At 40.9% G+C, this 22,227-nt stretch overlaps 1 protein-coding gene across 3 annotated transcripts in view; it reads left to right on the forward strand.

Annotated features, from left to right (window-relative positions):
* Positions 1-22,227, forward strand: part of CSMD3 (CUB and Sushi multiple domains 3) — a 1,155,643-nt gene that overhangs the window by 835,227 nt on the left and 298,189 nt on the right. For all 3 annotated transcript variants that reach the window (XM_045006341.1, XM_045006342.1, XM_045006343.1), the window contains 3 exons: positions 4,961-5,099; positions 6,408-6,595; positions 15,966-16,160. In XM_045006341.1, the coding sequence (XP_044862276.1) occupies positions 4,961-5,099; positions 6,408-6,595; positions 15,966-16,160 (522 nt within the window). The remainder of the gene's footprint in view (positions 1-4,960; positions 5,100-6,407; positions 6,596-15,965; positions 16,161-22,227) is intronic.

Here is a 22,227-nt window from a genome sequence, read left to right on the forward strand (position 1 = left end):
ATGTGAGCAAAAGGCAAGAGTTATCACTGAATGTACCTGTACCATAATGACCAATGACCTGTTCAAACTTAGTTCACAAGGAGCAGGTAACTGCATTTAGGTTACCCATGATCACGAGATTATCATGTGGAGGGACTGTGTGCACTGGAGATTCCAACTGATCGTAGAAATGATCTTTTACTCTGTAGGAGCAGAGACTACTATGACAGCAAGGTAATCATGCCGGAGTTTAAGACATGTAATAACTAACCGAGAAGACATGAGTATCCAGGTTATCAAGGAGGACTTGGCCTCACCTTGCAGTATTAGTGCTACCCCCTGGGGCCACCAGATACAGAAGTAAAGAATCGTCCACCTTGTGATGTCTATGATCTATTAGCCTTTCTTCAGTTAGGCCTTCAATTGATATGCCAAGACGGTCCATTTCATGTGAGACAGTGACCTGATGACCATGCCTGTGAAAAGTTGCAACATTCCAGGTTTCAATTTTGATGGACTGGTGGAGATCCCAGATATGATTGGATACATTGTCACCATATACTGCAGATGTGCCTGCCAACATCAGAGGATGTGCATCCCTAGGGGGGCTTCGGCACAAGCCCATCATATTTACACCGAAGGAAGATGGTACCAGCAAGGCATCTACAGCTGAGAGTAGGGCAGGGGTTTAATCCTGATGCTGAATGCTAAGTTATTCATGGTCAAAAGCAGGGGTCAGCAACCTTTGGCACATGGCCCAAGGGTAATCCGCTGGTGGGCCACGAGACATTTTGTTTACGTTGACCATCCACAGGCATGCCCCCCTGCAACTCCCAGTGGCCGCGGCTCACCATTGCCATCCAGTGGGAGCTGTGGGAAGTGGCGCGGGCCACAGGGACATGCTGGCCGCTGCTTCCCCACAGCTCCCATTGGACGGGAACGGTGAACTGCGGCCACTGGGAGCTGCAGGGGGGCATGCCTGTGGATGGTCAACGTAAACAAAATGTCTCGTGGCCCACCAGCGGATTACCCTTGGGCCATGTGCTGAAGGTTGCCGACCTCTGGACAAAAGTAAGAGTGAATGATTGTCTCAGAAAATACCTTGTCCCTCTGAAGTGAGATGGAGGCACAGTATTGCAACCCTTTTCCTTGTCTGCCTGTTACTGGCTTCACACTACATGACCCGAGCCATTGAGTCTTTCTCAGAGACTTCTTTCACCTTGAATAGCTAGGTGCTATCTTCGCTGCCTGTGTTAGCCATCATTTTCAGGGTTCTCGTTGGACCTGTCCACCTCACATAATGCCCAAGGTGATATTTTGGACAAGCCTTCATAGCTGATGGCATAGCTCCAGTTAGTGATCCCCTACTTCAGATGTTACATCCCTCCACCACGATGAGGCACAGGTCAGACTTGTAGACAATGGCTAAATTCGGGGAATTCCACCTGACAGTTTCCAGAGGCAGATGTATTTATGCAGAACCTAATTACAGACACCTTGGGTTTAGCCATTAAAACAGAATCTCCTCAGGTAGAACCTAACAAATAACCTACAGTAAATCAAGATGACAAATCAGGCAACCACAGGACTGCAGACCAGTGGAAGAGAACAGAGCTTAGAACACATGTGGATTCAGAGCTGATGGTTTGTCTTAACTTACAGTGGAGAGAAACAAGACTTCTTTTACTGGCCTCTTCACATTCCTACTCTTGGGATGTGCTGATGGTTCAAGTTTCCCCATCAGAGAATTTCAAGAATGTTAATGTGTAGAGGTCATCTCAAAGAAGTATGGTTATAGGTGAGTAAACTTCATTTCTTCTTCAGTTCACTTCTTCACATTCCCACTCTTGGGATGTGTGCATGGTGCAATTTGGGACCATTAGTATATCACAAGAGTATGAATGTACAGAGGTCATCCTGAAGAACTCCAGCTATAGTGAACAACTTTCATATTGCATATATCCATGTAATTTAAGAATTTTTACATAAATTCTTATTGGTATAGCATGATGGAGCTTTATGGTGAATTCTGTTAAAGGCAACATTAAGAAATCATGTGGGTTTTGTTTGTTTGTTTTTCATTCTTACTTCCGAATCATCACTGCATGAAAATCAGGGAAATCAAACTTCTGACTTGCAGCAATGTAAACCTCCATCTTGCAAAGACAGAGCAGTATCTATTAAGCTTGTTATTGCAAAGGCAAGTCAATTAAATTATTATCAGCACTAATTCGCACTTCCACAAGCTGTTAAATTCTTTACCTACAGCCCAGTGGCATTCAAAGATGTGCATAATACTACCCTGCCTCAGAGAAACTACTTCCAGTCTAATCCTGATAACTGAAGTATCACTGGCAACTATAAAGGAAAGTAAACACATCTGTGCTAATGACTTTGAAATATATTTGATCCATATGGCTAAATGATTGTTACATGCAGTTACTATTACCACTGAATTCCAATAATTATATGGTTCAGACATCCTGGTAGATCTTGTTTGCCTCTCATTGCTTTAAGACAAAATAGTGATTTAAAACTCCATTACCATCTACTGAGTCAATATACGATTTAAAAAAAAAATCCAAGTATTATTCCTTTGATAATGGATTCTTAGATTATTTCTCTATCCCTTGTCTTTTTTTTCCCCTAAAGGAAGAAAATCTATAAAAATGAATAAATAATATTTTGATTCTGGTATAAAATGTCAGCCCCATATAAGATTGCTCTTGTCCAGTACACAATTACAGTTTTATTACTTGAATTCATGATTGGCTTGTGGTTCATTTCTCATGTAAGTGACTTTCATTCCATGAATTAGTTTGTGTTTATGTCTGATTGCACCAGGATACCAATCAGTTTTATATCTACCATTTGCTAGTCAGCTGATACACTGGATAACAGCGGCTTTGTAGAAAATGTAAAGTGAATGACTATCTGCACTGAAATTCAAACACAACTTGTGAAGCCTAAGCTAAACTCCCAAGGACGAGTTTGCTATTTACTTTGCTTTTTAAGATATGTGATTATTAATAAATAATAATTAATAATAATAAATTAATAAAGGTAGCAGCAGTGATGAAGAGAAAGTAATCACCTTGAGAAATGAGAACTTTCTCACAGTTGTTAACGGCATGACCATATATAATAGTCAATTCCTTAATGAATGGAATAAGTGTGACCACAATATAGTTGCTGTGCACTAGAGCCCCAATCTTGCATCATTCAAATCCATGAATCTTACTGTCTTACTTGGGGAATATGGGTAGAGGCCCCTTCACCAGGGTCCCTTCTCCTTTTCCTCCTTTCCACACAGAATGCACATGGGCATTGTGAATGGGTGGGAACTAGGGCTAGGGCTTCCAGTGAACTCCCCATCCCCTCTGCATTTAAGCATCCCTGGATGCTGAGAGATGCTCCCCTCACCTACACACACATTGCCCTATAAGTGGGGTGGCTGTCAGAGCTGTTGGGGTCAGGAAGGAATTTTTTCTCTCTGAGGAATATAGGCAAGTTGTCCGGTCAGTGTTTCACCTTCCTCAAAGCATCTGGTGGTCCTGGTAGATGGGGGTGATAAGTATAAGGATAGTAATCTCTCCCATCGCCAAAATAATAACAGGGGAAGTAATAAATAGAAATCATTATTTTCACTTGTGGCCAGTGTGCAGTCAGAGGCTACAGAGTCTCAGCTCCAAGGGTAGACTGGAGTATGTGATCCAGGAGGGACTGGTGGATCCAATTAGCCTGAGGGTCAAGAAAAAGTCTTAAGTGTTCTCAGAATTAGCTTCCTCTTGTCCATAGCCTCATTATTGTAACTGTCAGTAATGCTACCTTAATGGCTTCAGCATTTACATAATTGTCCTTTAAAAATAAAACCCAAACTTCCTTGCATGCTGTTGGTTACATTTTAAATAATTTTACATTTGGCATACAATAGTTAGATTATAGATTAATTTGTAGATGAATATTACGATGAATGTGCTAAATGAATTGGTTCTGGTGTGAGTACTGGTGCCTAAAGAGTGTTAGCTGACACATAATAGCCTCCCTGCCCACTCTGCTTTGTTCATGGTTTTTCACGATTAAATAGCAAAGTTAATCTGTCAGACTTCCTAATGTGCCATCCTTTTGTATAAAGATTCACTTTTATTATACAACACAATGTGACTTGGCATAATGAGTGCATCACAGATTGGTAACCTTCCTTATTAAAATGTCATGCATATTTGAATAACCAGTCATCTGTATGTATTATGCATAGTAACAACTATTATCCGCATAATGTAAAAGCATCACTGATTCTGGCTTGCAAAGCATGCATGTGCACGTGCGCACACATGCACACACCTTCCCCACACCCCATATACACACTTGGTGCCCTGAGAGCACACAGAGAACTTTCTTTGTTCTACTTTGAGTGTGCTTGTACGATGTACTAATATTTTCTTTGTACGCCTGTAAGCCACAAGTAATAGCATAATTGTTTTATGTGTAGTTTGTATAGCTCTCAGTCCCATCAAACTGGACTGCTGATGAACCCTACCAGATGGAAACTCACATACATGCGGTTGCATTTGTAAACCCTATTTCAGCTAAAAAAAAAAAAAAAAGCAACCACCACCTGCCCTTTGATGGCATGTGGTAATAGAAATCCTGAAGTGACATGCCTATTGTGCTTGTTTGCATGTCATTATCCAGAATACTCTTCAAATTTAGAGCAGTTTCAGAAAAGCTCTGATGTTTGTGCCATGGGAACAAACTTAAAAGGATGCAAAGTTCAGTGACAAATAAGACTTTGAGGTAATTAGAAGATTGACTTAACAGAAATGTGACTTTAATTTTTGCTCCTATTAAAGTTTCCTTTGTGAACTCTTGCATTAAATACACAGTGTTTCTCACTTAACTCTTGGAAGACTCTCTCTTTTCATATGTCAGTGAACAGATCCGTGGTACTTACCATTTCCCCCCCCCCCCCCATTTACAGCACCCTGTGGAGGAAACTTGACAGGCTCATCAGGTTTTATTCTTTCACCAAACTTTCCTCATCCCTATCCGCATAGCAGAGACTGTGACTGGAGTATCACTGTTAATAACGACTATGTTATATCATTAGCATTTATCAGGTAAGCTGTTATTTGGCCATATCTTTTTTTAAAATCATGTTTACATCATTACCATTGGTGGCTGCTCAGAGCTCAATAGGGTAAGAGCTGATAAGACCTAGTGCACATTATCAATAATTGTTACCTTTGTCAGTAGTCTCCGCAGAGACACCAAGGATTGAATAAGCATAGAGACTTGAAAACACACAGGGCTCAATCCTGCAAGGTGCTGAACATGCCTATGACATGCAGAGGGCCCTTAACTGCCACTAACCAAACTGAAAGTGGAAGATGCTCAGCCTCTTACAGGATCAGGCCTACAGAGAGATTCTTTCCATGACAAGGTCGGGAAGACAGAGTAAGCTAATTTGCGGGGCTCTCCCCTATCTGAAAGGAAGGACTTTTTTTTTTTTGACCAGAGGTCTGTCAGTTCAGCATCTCATAGGAGATGTGCACATAAGATTAAAGCAAAACATTAAAAGTAGTATTTGGATCCAGTTTTATTAGCCCACATTGTTACATAAAAATGTGGTTTGTGTGAATAATATTTTCCTGGATATTAAATGCTGTTTGTTAAACCTCTCTATCATAATGCAGTACTTAATACTGTTTCAGAGAATTCACAAAGAGAATGTTGCTGTCTGCATGGTATTTTAACCATAAAACAAAACCAGACACTTTTTGTGGAAAAGTATTTATTTGAAGTTGATGTTTGTTGTTGTTATTATTGTAATTCCCAAAGACCCCACTTGGGTTTGAGGCCCCATTGTACTAGGAAGTTTACAAACATAAGAGACAAATCTTTCCCTGATTTCGGTCATATTATAAAATTTATTGCCTAGTGACTTTTTTAATGTTTGCTTTCGTCTGAACTATTGCTCACCAATTACTTATTACTCAATAGCAAAATATGCATATTAAATAGATACTTTTAAGATATCAGTTAGAACTTTTACTATGTCATGGGTAAGCTTCTTACTGTACTTTATGTTCAGAAATCTTAGTGAATCATTTGGTTTTATAGTTTCATAGATTCCAAGCCCAGAAGGGTCATTGTTACCACGTAGTCCCACCTTCTGTGTAACACAGGCCATAGAACTTCCCCAACCACCTTACAAAAAGAGATGTTCAAAACACACCCAAACAGTAGAAAGAGAAGGTTGAGTATCAGACCAATCCAGCCACTAACCCCCGGTATTATTATTATTGAGTGTTTTTTGCGACTACTTAGAAACAGTGTTGGTAAGCACTCAGTTGAGCTGATTAGAGTTAGGATATCATGCAAAGCATATTCTATCTAACATTTCTTTTCTTTTTAACGTTTTATAGTTTCAGTATAGAACCAAATTATGACTTCCTCTATATCTACGATGGGCCAGACGGCAATAGTCCACTAATTGGGAGTTTTCAAGATAGCAAGTTGCCAGAGAGGATAGAAAGCAGCTCAAACAACATGCACTTGGCTTTTCGGAGTGATGGATCTGTTAGCTTTACTGGTTTCCATTTGGAGTATAAAGGTAAATGCAACAGATGGTCTTTTTTTTTTTTTTTGGTTGGTTGGTTGGGTTTTTGTTGTTCATTCGTTTTATATTCTGTGTATCACAAACATGAACAAAATGTTTTATCTTATGGATATACAGAATTACACAAAAATGTGTAATTTGAGGTATAAGCGTAAAATTGGTTTGTACAAATTATCTATTTCTCTCATTCTGGGAATGATTATATATACACAGATACTGTAAGGTGTAATCTATCTGCAGCTGGATTTCATTGTAAATGTAAATGTTCAGTATGCTATTTTTAAACCACATTTTAAGACATTAGTTTACAAAGTAAAAACCAAAATGTTACAGTAACAATATTTAATTTGACAGTGCCAAATACACATGTGATAGTTTTATTTTCCAGCATAAATGTAATAAGAACCTCAGGCATATTAGCACATCACAGCCCTGTAAGGTATGCTGATGAGATGCAATCATCATCTCATAGATGCTGAAAGCTTTAAAAGTGCTAAGTCTGTTAGGTCAATGATTTAAGAAAAACAAAGGTCTTGAAATAGACTTTTACATGATGGTCTATATTAGATCTGTCTGAATTCAGTCTTAACAGCATAGACTATAAAGTAGATCCTTGCATATTTATCATAGGCAGTATCAGTTTAAAAGGATTGTCACTGCCTTGTTAGGTGAAATAATGCTCTCTGTAAAAAGTTCCTGAATATGTATTTACACAGAGCAGTAGAGAACAATGAGTCCCAATGGATATGAATCATGCCGCCAATGTATTTTAAGCTCATTGGACCACTTCTTCAGATAGCTGGAGTGTAAAAAAGAGAGGGTTCCAGTTATTCCAGTTAGTTGGGTTGGTCCTGCTGTGAGCAGGGGGGTTGAGTAGATGACCTCCTTAGGTCTCCTCCAACCCTAATCTTCTTTGATTCTCTGAAATGCATGTTACATTGTCAAACCCCATAGAAGCCCTCCTCTACAAGGATTTGGTTCCATGAGACTGGATCGGCCTACTGGAGGACTGTTCTCTATGGAATCATCTCCCCCCCCCTCAGCTATGGAGTAGTTTCCATAATAAATTCATGGTAAATCCAAAAGCAATAATTTTCATTAATTTCCCCATGTCAAAGTTCTCTTCAGACCCTCCATGCTTGGACATTCATCAGGCTGCTGTGTTTTGGATCCCAACACTAAATCCATGTGTTTTTAGCTTCCCTTTCATCTGGATAGACTACAGGCACTCTCTTTTGTTTTGGACTCCAAGCATACTCCCTGGGCAAAGACTATTGTTCGGTACCGCTTTTGGAAGTGGGACCCTACAATCTAGCTACCCAGATCCCAAGATTAGTTCTGATCTAAGTTTCCGCTGTGTTGCTGCGTGACTGGCCAGCTGCCTATTAAGCCCCCTGCAGGGGCTCAAGACTGCGGTGGGGAGAGATGCCTCTCCCGCAACATGTACCAGCCTTGGCAGGGAGAGATGCCCATCCCTGCTGGCCAAATGATGGACCTGCTGTGGCGGGGAGAGGCTCCCCTCCCTGCCGGCCTCAGCACGGACCTGCTGCAGCAGCAGGGAGAGGAGGACCTCCCTCACCCTGGCCCAGGCCCACTGGAGCTGCCAGGGAGAGACGCACCTCCCCACTGCCCTGGACTTGCCACAGCTGGCAGAGAGGAGCCCCTCCCTCAGTCTGGCCCAGGCCTGCTGGAGCTGCCGGGGAAAGGAGCCTCACCCTTGGCACAGTTCAGTCCCGTCGGAGCTGCTGCGGTTGGGGGGAGGCACCTCTCACCCACCTCCGAGCTGCTGCGACAAGAGAGGGCTGGGGGGAGTCTTCTCTCCCCAATGCAGCCTGGGGCAGCCTGTACCCCAATCCCTTCATCCCCGGCCCCACCTCAGAGACCACCCCCCTGCACCCCAACCTTCTGCCCCAGTCCTGAGCCCCCTCCCACACTCTGAACCTCTCATCCCCAGCCCCACCACATGAATTTTGTTAGGTGCACCAATATGAAGGTGAGGTGTCACACATCACCTCCATATTGGTGCACCTAACAAAATTCATTCAGCACGTGGATGTAAAAAATTAGAGGGAACACTGGTGCTGATCCTCTCAAAACTCCAAGTAGCTTAAGCACACCCTTCCCAGAGCTCCACCATTGTGGGTACTCCGGTTTACCGTTTACCCCTTCAGGGCCATGTGAGAGTTGAAGTAAATAATGTGCAAACTTTGCAGAAGAATTTCTACCCATCAGTCTACACTTTAGACAGCACAAGAGACATACAGATCCAGAAAAACAAAAACAAAAAAACCCCCAGTAAATATCTGTATGCTATTCCCTGCCGGAGTTTCCTCACCACTCTTGAGGGTTCATTGGGATTTGGGTCAGTGTTCTTTCAGGGTTCCAAGTCACCGCTCATGGAGCTCATTCCTTCAGCTCATGGTTTCACCTATGGAACATGGAGTGTTCTCTTTGACCTCTGCAGCCAGCTTCCTTCAACTTTGTCTGGTCTGACAGTCAAAAGGTTCCCTCTTGCTCAGGATGCATGATCCTTTGTCTCCTGAATCTCTCAGCATCTGGGTTTTTAAATACCAGTCCTAATGTCTGGTTTCTTTGTTCTCTTTCTGCGGATTTTCCATTCCTCCAATCCCCATCCCTAAAGAACAACTTAGACATCCTCCCCCTAAATAACAATTGCAGGTATCCTCCTTAACATGCTCAATGTCCTGCCAGAGCCCAGTTCTTAAGTATTAATGACTTATTTGTGTTTGTTTGTTTGTGTTGTAGCTTCTTCCAGATAATGTGTGTGATATGTGATTGGGTTTTTTTTCATCTCATGGCTGATTTACTTACACAATGGGATTGAAGCTATACGTAGAGTTCATAATATCAAACAGAATTCATAGGTTGTATGTAGACAAGTCTCCAAACCATCACACCTCACCTCTCAGAGAACACCCTCTCTTGCTCCTGAGCAGGGAACTGAATAATGACAGAGTCGTACAGGGGCACTAAGGTATCACTTGTAGATGCAGGGGGCGCTGAGGCAGTGCAGAAGCATAGACCCTCAAGCAAATCTCCTGAGATATATGGGTTTTAAGGGATAAAAAGTCTCTTTTGAGTTCTCTTTAGGGGCACTGTGCTCCCCTGTGGATACAGAAAAAAGAGTTTAAAACTATGCAAGTGCGGTTACCATTCCTTGTTCTCACTGTTGGGATCTGTGTCTGTTGTTCTGATGAAAGAATTAGGCCCATAAAATTATGTGGACTTTGAAAACGAATAGAAGATAAATGCAGATTAAATTTCGAGCCTACCATTATTATCAATTTCATTATAATAAACAACTATAATATTATTTTTTTATTTACATAAAAGTGATATCGAGGCCCCATTGTGCAGGCACTTAGAACGATGCAGTTCTCACCTCAAAGTGTTTACAATCTAAATAGAAAAGACAGAAAAAGGATGGGAGAAGGGAAGTATTGTTAATCCTGTTTTACAAATAGGAATCAGAGGCATAGAGATATTAAATGACTTGTCCAGCAGCATCATGCAGAAAGTCTGCAGAAGAGCAGGAAATTGAACTGAGAACTCCTAAATTCCAATCCATTGTCTTAATTTCAAAACCTCTAAATCAGGGACTGGCACATGGCCGGTCAGGGAAATCCGCTGATGGGCTGGAACAGTTTGTTTACCTGCAGCATCCTCAGGTTCGGCCGATTGCAGCTCCCAGTGGCTGCGGTTCACCATTCCAGCCAATGGGGGCTGCAGGAAGCGGCAGGGGGATATACTGCAAAAGCGTCTCCGCCAGCCAGATTGCCACCCTTGAATTATACAGCAGAGTGACACCAGCAAATTCCCAGACTTTCCCTCAGAAATGTGCATCTTGTACTGCCCAGTACCATCCTGGACAATACAAGCTCATATCAATTAGGTCATTTCATTAATGGAAAATTATATACACAAGCGCTGTTGTCTCAAATGGAGTTTCCCAAACACTTCAGTCCAAACACACTGGCTAAGATAAAACATTAAAACAAGTTTATTAATTGCAGAAAAATAGATTTTAAATTATTACAAGTAATGAGGCATAAAAGTCAGAATTGGTTACAAATAAAAGGTGAAACAAAAACTAATACGCAATTTAACAAGCTAAGTGAATTAAAAGCAAAATGTCTCTATCGCCAAATGCTTTTGCAGACTTACTGGTTGGATGCTTTTCAACCAGGACCCTTCCCCCAGTTCAATGCTTCTTTCCTTGTTCTTTCTCCACATAGGCAATTATGATAGATTGTCACTCTTGGGTTTGTGCTTCTAATGTGAGGCCAGGTGGGCAACTCGTATAGCTCAAAATATAGAGAAGTGGCTTCAGGGGTGGGGGTTGTTAATCCAGGCCAGCTCTGTATTAGGGCTTGTCTTCACTGCAACAGTTAGCTTGAAGTACTCCACTTAAGTCACTGCACTCGAGCTAGACTAGACTAGCTTGAGTGGAATTATTTGAGTAGAGTAACTCAGGTGTGGTTCCTCAGAGAGTTTGAGTGAGAGCAGCCTTGCTGTGAAACAATGCTCAAACTATACAGAGTGACTGAATTAGCAGCACAGAGAGATTGGATTAACAGCAGGTGAGTTGTGTTTAATTTGAGCTGCTGCCTGTAAATGCATCTCCACTGGATTACTAGGTCAAGTATAGTAGCATTTGAGCTTTATCCCTCATGCCTCAAGGGGCCAACTATCTTGCATTTAAAGCAATACTTATTTAAGATGGACATTTCTTTGTGTGGATGGGAATATGGATTGGGGCAACACGCTGCAGTGAAGAAAAGACTTCAGAACCTGAGTGCCTTAGTACCATTCCTTTGTGACCACATTTGGTTTGTGAACTGGCTTTCATCCATGGTAAGTGCCATGTGTATTAGTGCTGCATCAAGAATTTGAGTGTCATGACTCCATTGGCATCAGGGAGATTTTGTTCTCCCTCAAAACCCTTTCACCTGCAGTTTCTTGTATTTTTGTTTGTTTTGTGTTCTCCCACATTCCCTCCTTTCTCCTTCAGAATGGAGAAGCAGCCTGGTGGATTTGAAAAGTGCTCAGAGTACAGTTGCAGTTCAAGGGAGAGACTGACTGTAATATCCTGATCTGTGGAGCACACCATGACTGCTTTGTCTTTGAAATTTGCTCATGGATGTCACAGTAAGGTGAACAAAGTGCCTGAAAATTCTCCTTACTTCTGATATTGCTTCCTATACGTTGGATGCAAAAAGTCCTAAAAGGTCTTGAAAGTATCTCTTGCCTTGGGTTATCCAATATAGAGAGTTCTCAGTTCAGCATTGAGACTCTACCAACAACATCCATGTATGCTTTGGTCTCCAAGCTGCATTTCAACTGCCTCAAAGCATCCAGTGAGAACTGACATGTCAGTGTTAACACACCACATCTAATAATTGCTATCTTTAGTCTTGTCCCACCATCCACACAGTGCTTAATGCAGACCTTAGGCCATTTGTGTGATCAAGGAAGGATTCAATATTTGACTAGAGGAAGCAATAGGAATTATTGGTCAGCCCATCATCTATATTGATAGTGAATCAGAATACAGAACACATGGTTCCTGAGGGTGTAGAAGCTAAGTAGACTGATGTCTCTGAGTTTGTGTCCACAGTCTGAGCTGCTCAGAAAGGTATGCTACATATTTAAGTGGAAAGGGTTTCTGATATGTTGTGAAAGCCCTTGCAGATCCTTTTACTGTGTATTCACTGTTTGACTACGTTGGGCATATGTTAGAATCTGATTTACAGACATCTTCCTTCCAAGTTCATTCAATAGCTATTTCAGATTTCTATGAGTAAGATGAGGGTGCTGCATGTTTCAGGTTTTATTTTTAAATATACTTATTAAGAAGATACATCTTAGCTTTATTTTTATGGCAACATCTTTAGTGCTTAGTCAACATTCATGGGATTCTATCACAGTTGTATCTTTGGAGAAGAGAAAATTGCATAACTGTAATTGCTGCTCACTGAAGATATATGATGCGACTGATCACTGCTCTCCCAGACACCTCCCTTCAGTGTTAGTGTTCTGTAACTGAAGCTTTTGATATTGCATCTACCTTATTTTCTCTTCCTCTCTAATTTGTTATATAGTATCCATATCCAGACATCTCCCATATATGCAAAAGATTTCTTTCTTTCTTTAGTAGGGAGGATTGGACTTTTTCTTTCATGGTGTTATTGTGGGAAATTAAGTTGATTTATGGTTTTATTGCATATTTCTTTGAAGATTTTTGTGGTCATCCTATTCTGTACCAGGAGTGCATTCCAGATTTGTGGACCTGTCTCAGAGATACCTCTAACTCATACACAGAAGCTTCATGATGTGTCTAGATGTAACAGAGAGGACATGATTAGGATGAGGTGGTCCTGCAGGTAAACTGTGGACCTTTGAAAATGAGTGCCAATGTCTTAAATTTAACCTGAAGTGGAGCACTGGGATGATTTTATGTTTTATTGAAATGTCAATAAATTGTACCTTCTCTCTGTTCATTTCCCATCAGAAACAGATTTCAAGATATTTGTGTTGTATACGTTTTGCCCTTGATAATCAGTTTTCTCCTCCACTCCCATTCATTCATTGATGTTACACTGTACTTCCTGAGACATCACAGTTCATAACTCTGGAGAGAATTATGATGCCACAAACACTGGAATGCAGCATCCAAAAATAAATCTGCTTGAATGGATACTATCTATGCTTAGGTGGTCCCGTCTTTCCTTCCTGAGTTTACTTGGGAGCAGGCAACACTCACCTGTGTGCCAGGGTGCCTGTCAAATGTAAAGGAGATCCTGAGTATCCCAGTGGTGATGGTGAATATGTGGGAATCCTCTAAATCCTCTAAACTCTATGCAATGGGTTTTACCCAAAAATACCAGTTAAGTAGTCCAGTCAAGTCAACAAAGGTCAGAGCAATTCTGACTGTGGATCAATCCAAGCTCCACAACTGTTCTGAAGACAGGCGTTGTTATAACCCGAGGTCTGTAATCTTGGATCCTGGTTAGACAAGACCACTTTTCAGCCTCAAGGAAACCACTTAGTCTTTTCATCACCCCTTTTCCTTGAAAGCACTTTCCTAAATAAATAAACAAACAAAATAAAAGTTGTGGTTACTCACACTGCTTTCACTGCATCCCAAACTCAGTCAGTTCTCGCCATAGCAAGAGTCTTTGCCCTGGCTCTGACAAAGCTCAATAATAGCTTCCGTGACTCCCCACTTGGTCAAAGCCCCAGCAGTTTCTCAGCAGCAGCTACTAGCTTTCTAGCAGGAGCTTAGCTCCACAAAGGAGTCTCTTCCATCCCCAACACAGTCTCAGCACCCAAGTCAAAATAGGGGACCACAGCAGCAGGCTAGTGCCCTGCTTGAACAGAGCTCAGACAAGACTCCCTACAACTCAGCAGCTACTTTTTTTTAACTTTATTTTTAAGTCCTCACAAAATAGAGCCCATTGAAACTGAGGCAGGGATGTCTGTCTCTTCCCCAAAGTATCATGGGGGTCCTAGTCTTCAAGTCTGGATCACAGCAGCTGGGATCTTCCTGAGTGGAACACACCCAATTAAGTTCAGAGGTCCCTTTCATGGAGATGCCTACACTTAAATATAACTGTACAATTGTTATTGTATCTAACAGTTATCTTACTGATTTTCACGTGAGAAGCATCAACACAGCAAATAAAGTGTGTGAGTTCTGATAAAATGTTTGGAAAAAGACTGAGGTTTCAACAGCTCTCTTTACCATGTAAATGGACATAACACTCTAATGACAAATATGAATTTTGAATAATGAAAAGCCATTCCATGTTTCTTTATTCTGATGCTGATGTACCTGGAACATTCTAGCCTATGAGTATTTTATTTCTCTCCTCTTGCTAGTTCTCATATTAAATGAGGGAGTGAAATATGCAATTCTCATAATCTAGTGAGGTGTGTTCTATTTGATTAGATAGCTATGGTAATGTTCTTAAACCAATCTCCCCCATACAACCACAAAAATATATATCAGAGGGGTAGCCGTACAAACAAAATATATATGTATGACTTGATACTTGTGTCATTTTCTGATATCATATACTATTTGTTTAATGACATTAAATTGCAAAATTATTTATTTATTTATTTATTTTTGGCATTTACTTTCTTCCTGTTGGATATTGCTGCTGGAATTGAAAAATGTTGAGCTGCTATTTGCTTTGAGTGTGTTACCTTCTTGATGGCTCTGTGGCATTAGACAGTTTATTATTTGTATTACAGAAAGAAGGCAGAAACAACAACAGGACCATGTGCATGTGTTCAGATGGTTTTGAATATTTTAAAATGAGAAGTTATAAATAAGAAATACAATTGATAAATACAGTATCATGAATCTTTTTTCATAATGAGGCCTCCAATACATTTAAAAGGAGAAACTTTTATAATATTAAAAAATGGTATTGTAGATACAAATTTGCTGTTCATTTTGAACAAATCTGAAATGCTAATCATTTGTGTGCACTTTATTTGATTATAAAGTACTTAGTAACTAATTTTTCAGTTCTGAGTTTTCAATCAATATAATTTTAAAAACAAACAACCACTCATGTTTGCCTAATTGCCCATGGACACTGTGCATGAGATCTTAGTTCAGGCCTCCTACTTGACTACATCACTGCTGATGGGATTGACAATCTACCAACAGAAAAGAGTGGTTGTTCTGTAGACATAACTCTACATCTAGGGAGTAGTCAGAGATGAAAGTAAATGACTTACCGGTACACAGGATGCCATGGGAGTGGCTCTGGCCCCCCAGAAGGGTTGGGGTCTTGGGTGGAAGTGACAGGGCATCTGGTGAAAGAGGCAAGGCTGAGGCAAAAATCCCCCAGCTAGCCCTTAAGTGCTGCTTGGCCTGCGCCACCCGGGGCTTTGGTCGTGATTTAAAGTGCCTGGGAGCCCTGGGCCCTTTAAATCGTCACCGGAGTCCTGGGGGCTGGGAGCCCGTGGCCCTTTTAAATCATTGGGCCCCAGGGCAGTTGACCCTTTTGCCCTCCCTCCTCCCTCATCAGTGGCCCTGCCAGTATGGTTTGCACTTTCTTGACAGTATGCCGGACCAGACCAGATGAACTTACTTTCACCTCTGGGAGTAGTTCTTGGTCATTATGGAGTACTGTGTTCAGTTGTCCTAAATTGACGGGAAGATCAATGAGATACAGAACATATGAAGAATGAATTGAGGAATTTAAAAGGAAAACAATGTTAGGGTCCTATGAGCTTTGAGGTGACCTAAAAGAACCACAGGAATAATCTATGAACATTTCCATGTGTACTCAAAATTGCCTTTGCATTTGCTTTCTTTTTGTAGCAAAACTACGTGAGTCCTGCTTTGATCCTGGAAATGTAATGAATGGCACAAGACTTGGAATGGATTATAAACTGGGATCAACAGTCACATATTACTGTGATGCAGGTTATGTTCTTCAAGGGTATTCTACACTTACCTGTATTATGGGAGATGATGGAAGACCTGGGTGGAACAGAGCACTACCCAGCTGTCATGGTAAGATCTGTATTTTCTGGAGTTATTTCATGACTTGCAAGAGACACAAAAGTGAAATATAAACATATACACCTCTACCCCGATATAACGTGGTCCTCGGGAGACAAAAATTCTCACCGTGTTATAGGTGAGACAGCATTATATCAAACTTGCTTTGCCCTCCCCCACCCATTCCTTGTTCCCTGACTGCCCCCTGCAGAGACCCCTGTCCCTAATTACCCCCAGGACTCCACTCCCTACCCTTCCCCTTCCCCGCCCCCTGAGAGGCATTCACCGGCAGCGGCGGGAAGTGGAGCAGCCCAGCCCCAGCCCGCTCCGCTTTCCTTGCCCCGGCCCCCGCCGTGTTGCTGGAGGGCGGCTGGGAAAAGGTCATGCACTCACCCGCAGCGAGAAGTGGAGCACCACGGCTGGGAGGTGGCAGACTGGAGGTGGCTGGGGCTGAGCTGCTCCGCTTCCCACCACCGGTGAGTGCGGGGAGGTCGGGGAAAGGATGCCCCCCCATAGGCCACTCTGGGTCTGCGGGGACCCCAAAAGTGCCCTCCCACGGCTCCTGCCCCCCAGACCCGGGACGGGGGGCCCTGATCACCCCTGTGACCCTCTGTCTCTTATCAAACTCCTCGGCCCTGGCCTGGCCCAGCACCCTTAACACGCTGCCCGTGTTATATTGGGTTGCACTATATCAGGGTAGGGGTGTATTTATATTATATAGTGATTTTAATAAACCTTTTTCTATATTTTCCTCTTTAGGATATATACCTTTTTCTTCAGTGTACCATGAGCATTACTGTATGAAAGAGTAAATATAATATCCATTGACAAAAATGTAGAAATGTGAGATTTTTATTGATTCACTTAGTGCTACTAGATTAATACAGTAGCAAATAATTACTACTGATGATTGTCAGTGGTACTATGCAGGGTGGTAAACATTTGTGTTATTGTGTCATCAGTCTTCAACAAATGTATGGTAGAATAAAATATTCATTCATTCATTCATGCCCGTCACCCCAGTCGGGGTATGGGCCACCAACAACAGATCTCCAAAGTCCTCTATCCTGGGCCATTTGCTCTAACTGGTTCCAGGTATAGGCCATTTTTGTGCAATCAGCCTGAAGGTCATGTCACCAGGTGTTTCTTGGACGGCCTCTTTTCCGCTTGCCTTGGGGGTTCCACCGCAATGCCTGTCTGGTGATGTTGGTTGGCTGCTTGCGTAGTGTGTGTCCTATCCAGCCCCACCTTCTTCTTCTAATTTCTTCCTCTGCTGGAGGTTGATGAGTCCTCTCCAAGAGGTGGATGTTACTGATGGTGTCTAGCCAGCGGATCTGAAGAATCCTTCTAAGGCAGCTATTAATGAAGGTCTGGATCTTCCTAGCGGTTCTTTTAGTTGTCCTCCAGGTTTCAGCTCCATACAGTAGGACTGGTTTCACATTGGAATTGAACAGTCGAATCTTTATTGCCAAAGATAGCTCTCTTTTCTTCAGTGTACCATGAGCATTACTGTATGAAAGAGTAAATATAATATCCATTGACAAAAATGTAGAAATGTGAGATTTTTATTGATTCACTTAGTGCTACTAGATTAATACAGTAGCAAATAATTACTACTGACGATTGTCAGTGGTACTATGCAGGGTGGTAAACATTTGTGTTATTGTGTCATCAGTCTTCGACAAATGTATGGTAGAATAAAATATTATGTACACACAATGATGTTTGCTTAAGCAGATCATCAACTTATACTCTTAATTTTAATAGTACTTAAAATATTAGTTCTTAGGCTACTCAATGCATTATTGCTACACTTTTTGTTTATGATCAGAATATTATATTGTATAATTTAACATATTTTATGTGAAGTTTCTAGGAAAATTTAATCTAAAAAATTGAAAATACATTATAGGCAGTACTCCCTTGACTATCGTGCATATGTGTTTGCAAGGTTAGGCTTTAAATATGGGGTCCACTTTACCAGTAGGGTGCTAACTCTCCATAACAATTGATAGACTTCAAAGCAAGCCAGTATAGCTTTGCCATGTCCTTCACCATTGGATCCAAAATCTGTCTCTCCTTCTGGTGTTACTTAAATTTTAATTAAATAAATTATTTACATAAAAATGCTAAATTATTAAATTGGGGTTGTGGAAAATATAGTTTATATTACATAAAGGAAAATGAAATATCCATGATATAAGCTTCCCATGCTGTTAGATTTGTAGTGTCTCATTTTGAATCTTTTTGCTGCCATTGTGCTAAATTCAGAACTGATGTAAGGCGGTATGAATCCATTGGATTTCAACCCCCTCACACTAAGTCTGAACTTGACCCATTGACACATTACCTGAGTCTTGCATATTTTGTAGGGACAACTATCTAAATTGTTATTGCCACCCCAAATGCATATATGCTAAATAGTAATATTTGTTACCAGTGTTATCTTTTTTATATCTGTGTGTGATGTTATGAACAAGTAGAACATTGGGGGCAGGGCAAGAGGAAAAGAAGACGATGATGATGAACTGACATCAAAACAGAAAAAAATGTGATTATTGACTGATGAAAGAAGGGATATGAAGTGTAAGGATTTAGGGAAACTACCCATGATTTTTAGGATTACCCATGATAATGTTACAGCATTAAAACACCAGTCTTCACTTCTGGAGCATCGAGATGCTAATACTGTGGAATACAGGCCCTAATAAACTCTGTAGTTAAAATATGTTCCAGCTTGGGAAACATGGAGCAGTGTAGGGCAAACAGAAGTTTCTTCCAATCAAACCCTTTCTTCATTTTTAAATGACACTTTGGATTTTTTTTTCAAGTTTGAGAGAGAGAGAGAGAGAGAGGTATTTCCTTTACATGAGTAGAATGGATGATGCTATAATTGTAGCCATTAGTGCCGCTATACTCTGGTTAATGGTTTGTAACAGCTTCAAAATCTTCCATATTTCCAGGGGGGGTTAACTCAGCATGTCTGTAATGAAGAGAGAGACTTTTTTGCTTGGGAGGAAAAGCTGCAATTTTATTAAAAAACACCCGCATAATAGAATGGGTGATGGTCAGTCCTTGCTCATTCTAACAAAATCTAGTTCTCTAGGTTGGCTGAAGATCTTACAGTCCTTCAAGCACACATAGTACTTAGGACCCATATTACCCTGACATCCCTGCATAGATTCTGACCACCAGAATGACGCCATACGATAAGCCCAGTGGAAGGTACTTACCCTTATAGTGGTCAGTTGTGCCTAAACTCCGTGGCCTGTTCAAGTATACAGATCTGGCAAGCATACTGGTTTCCTCCCAACTTTTAAAGCCTTATCCTATCGCTGTTACTTTACTTGTGATGCAGTATGATCTATTTTAGGAACAGATGACTAAGGAGTTCTACCTTTTGGTAATTTTATGTAAGAAAATTAGCATATTTATTTATTTAGATTGAGCGTGGGGGAGAAGAAGAAGAGGAGGACAGCTGGAGTGGAAGTTTTACATTGTCACCAGGGCTGGGCAGAGGAGAATCAGGGAGCTGTGATTGGGTCCCCGTCAGTTCCCATTCTTTACTGCACCCAAGCTTTGCTCAGCTGCAGAGGAGAATTGGGCCTCTTCAGTCCTGCCAGCTTTATATTTGAAGTTGCATTCGTAAAGCTGACGTTGTTTCAGTACAAATAGATACGTAATGCATCTGATCACATTATTTTTTATGATCTCTAATTATTTCCTTGTAATCTAAAACTTGAATTCAGGGGTTTATAGATTTTTTTTTCCTTCTGTTTTTCTTTTTTTGAATATTTTGCTCAAATGGTTCTCTGCATTAGGTATGACTTGCCTTTGGCTAAAAACCTCATTTCAAATGTCCTTGAAACATCTCTAATAGGTGTGGGATATGAACCAAGTCCACAATCTCATTCTATTATGAATGCGTTCAAAGATTATCCAGTCTAATACACTAAGCCATTTGGCATTTGATGATGGCTTTTAAGAACAGGATATGATTAAAGGATGCAGATGAAACATTCATAAAATGAACGTTGATTAATAATTATTTTTGTCAACTTTACTAAATAGAATTTCATCAGCATTACCTAATATTTTAACTTTTGCCTGGCTAATATCAGTTGCTTAAAACTTAGTATGTTGTGCTCAGCCCAGTGGAAAACCTTATATCTTACTGAGAAGAATGCATGCAATCACCACCATCACTTGTGAGCACAAAGACTGTCATACTCAGTTCAATGAAGTCTATAATGTGTATCTTTGAAAGCCTTGACTCCAGACATCCAAATGTCTTCAACCCATTGGAGTAGCTAGCAATTTAAAATATGTTCACACACAGGCTTCTTCATGGCTAATCACTTCTTGGGTTAATTTCTAATCTTCTATATATACCTGTTGTTGTTTTTTTCTTTGTTCCCCCCACTTCTGTAATATGGAAGACATATATACCATATCTACCTCATAGAGGTTTTGTGAAGTTTATATGTGATACATTTTTGAGTGGAAGGCTTTATAGAAGTGCTAAATTACCGTATATTCTTCATGGCCTACACTATACCCATAATAATATAGATCATCACTATTCTTGATATGCTCATGAACACTGTTTGTAATAAGACCTGATGAAAAATGAAAATCAACAAAATCTACTGTTGTGTCAAAATAGATGATGTACCCAGGAACTTGTATGCCATGGTGTAGTATGAAGCACCAGTAGCTCTCTTCATTAAGATTGCAGTGGAGTTTCTATTTTAAGTCTAGCTTTGCCCCACCTTTTAAATCAACAAGAAAAAACCAGGTTGTCCTAAACACTTGTAAATTATTATAGGGATTCAGGTAGAATATCTCAACAACAACAAAAATCAAAGCGAATCTGAGAGAGGTGGTTCTCAATTATAACACCCTAAAAATAGAAGATTTAATAGTAGGCTGACATCTCTACAGGGGAGAGTTAGGGCAAGGAAAAAACAAAACCAAAAACAACTATTAAAACCTTGTAGACAAAATAATTGATGAAAATGTAAAGTATTAATGGCATGGATCCTGGCAGGTATATGCCATATTCTGTATGTATATATGTGTGCATGTGTGTGCACGTGCACGCTCACACACACACGGTATAGACAAGTCATGTCACCATCCAAGGTCACAGAGGGAATCACTGTGCCAATGCTAGAAACCAGGTCTTGTAATTCCAAGTCTCATGGGCCTTACAAACCTATACACAATTATAGAGCTTAAGGGTAGCTCTGATGGTTAAGTGATTAAAGACCAGGACTGTAAGTCAGGAGATTTTTGTTTTTTAGTTTTTGCTCTGAAACTGACCCCTTGAGTGATCTTGGGTAGGTTCCTACCCTTCTGTGTATTTGTTTTTCATTGCCTGTAGTATGAGGGAATAGTATCAGAGGGGTAGCCATGTTAGTCTGGATCTGTAAAAGCAGCAGAGAGTCCTGTGGCACCTTATAGACTAATAGACGTATTGGAGCATGAGCTTTCATGGGTGAATACCCACTTCGTCGGATGAATGTAGTGGAAATTTCAAGGGGAAGCTATATATATGCAAGCAAGAAGCAGGCTAGAGATAATGAGGTTAGTTCAATCAGGGAGGATGAGGCCCTCTTCTAGCAGTTGAGGTGTGAAAACCAAGGGAGGAGAAACTGGTTTTGTAGTTGGCAAGCCATTCACAGTCTTTGTTTAATCCTGAGCTGATGGTGTCAAATTTGCAGATGAACTGAAGCTCAGGAGTTTCTCTTTGAAGTCTGGTCCTGAAGTTTTTTTGCGGCAGGATGGCTACCTTTAGATCTGCTATTGTGTGTCGAGGGAGATTGAAGTGTTCTCCTACAGGTTTTTGTATATTGCCATTCCTAATATCTGATTTGTGTCCATTTATCCTTTTCCATAGGGATTGTCCAGTTTGGCCGATGTACATAGCAGAGGGCCATTGCTGGCATATGATGGCGTATATTACATTGGTGGACGTGCAGGTGAATGAACCGGTGATGGTGTGGCTGATCTGGTTAGGTCCTGTGATGGTGTCGCTGGGGTAGATATGTGGGCAGAGTTGGCATCGAGGTTTGTT

This window comes from Mauremys mutica, chromosome 2, assembly GCF_020497125.1.
Source record: "Mauremys mutica isolate MM-2020 ecotype Southern chromosome 2, ASM2049712v1, whole genome shotgun sequence".
NCBI lineage: Eukaryota > Metazoa > Chordata > Testudines > Geoemydidae > Mauremys > Mauremys mutica.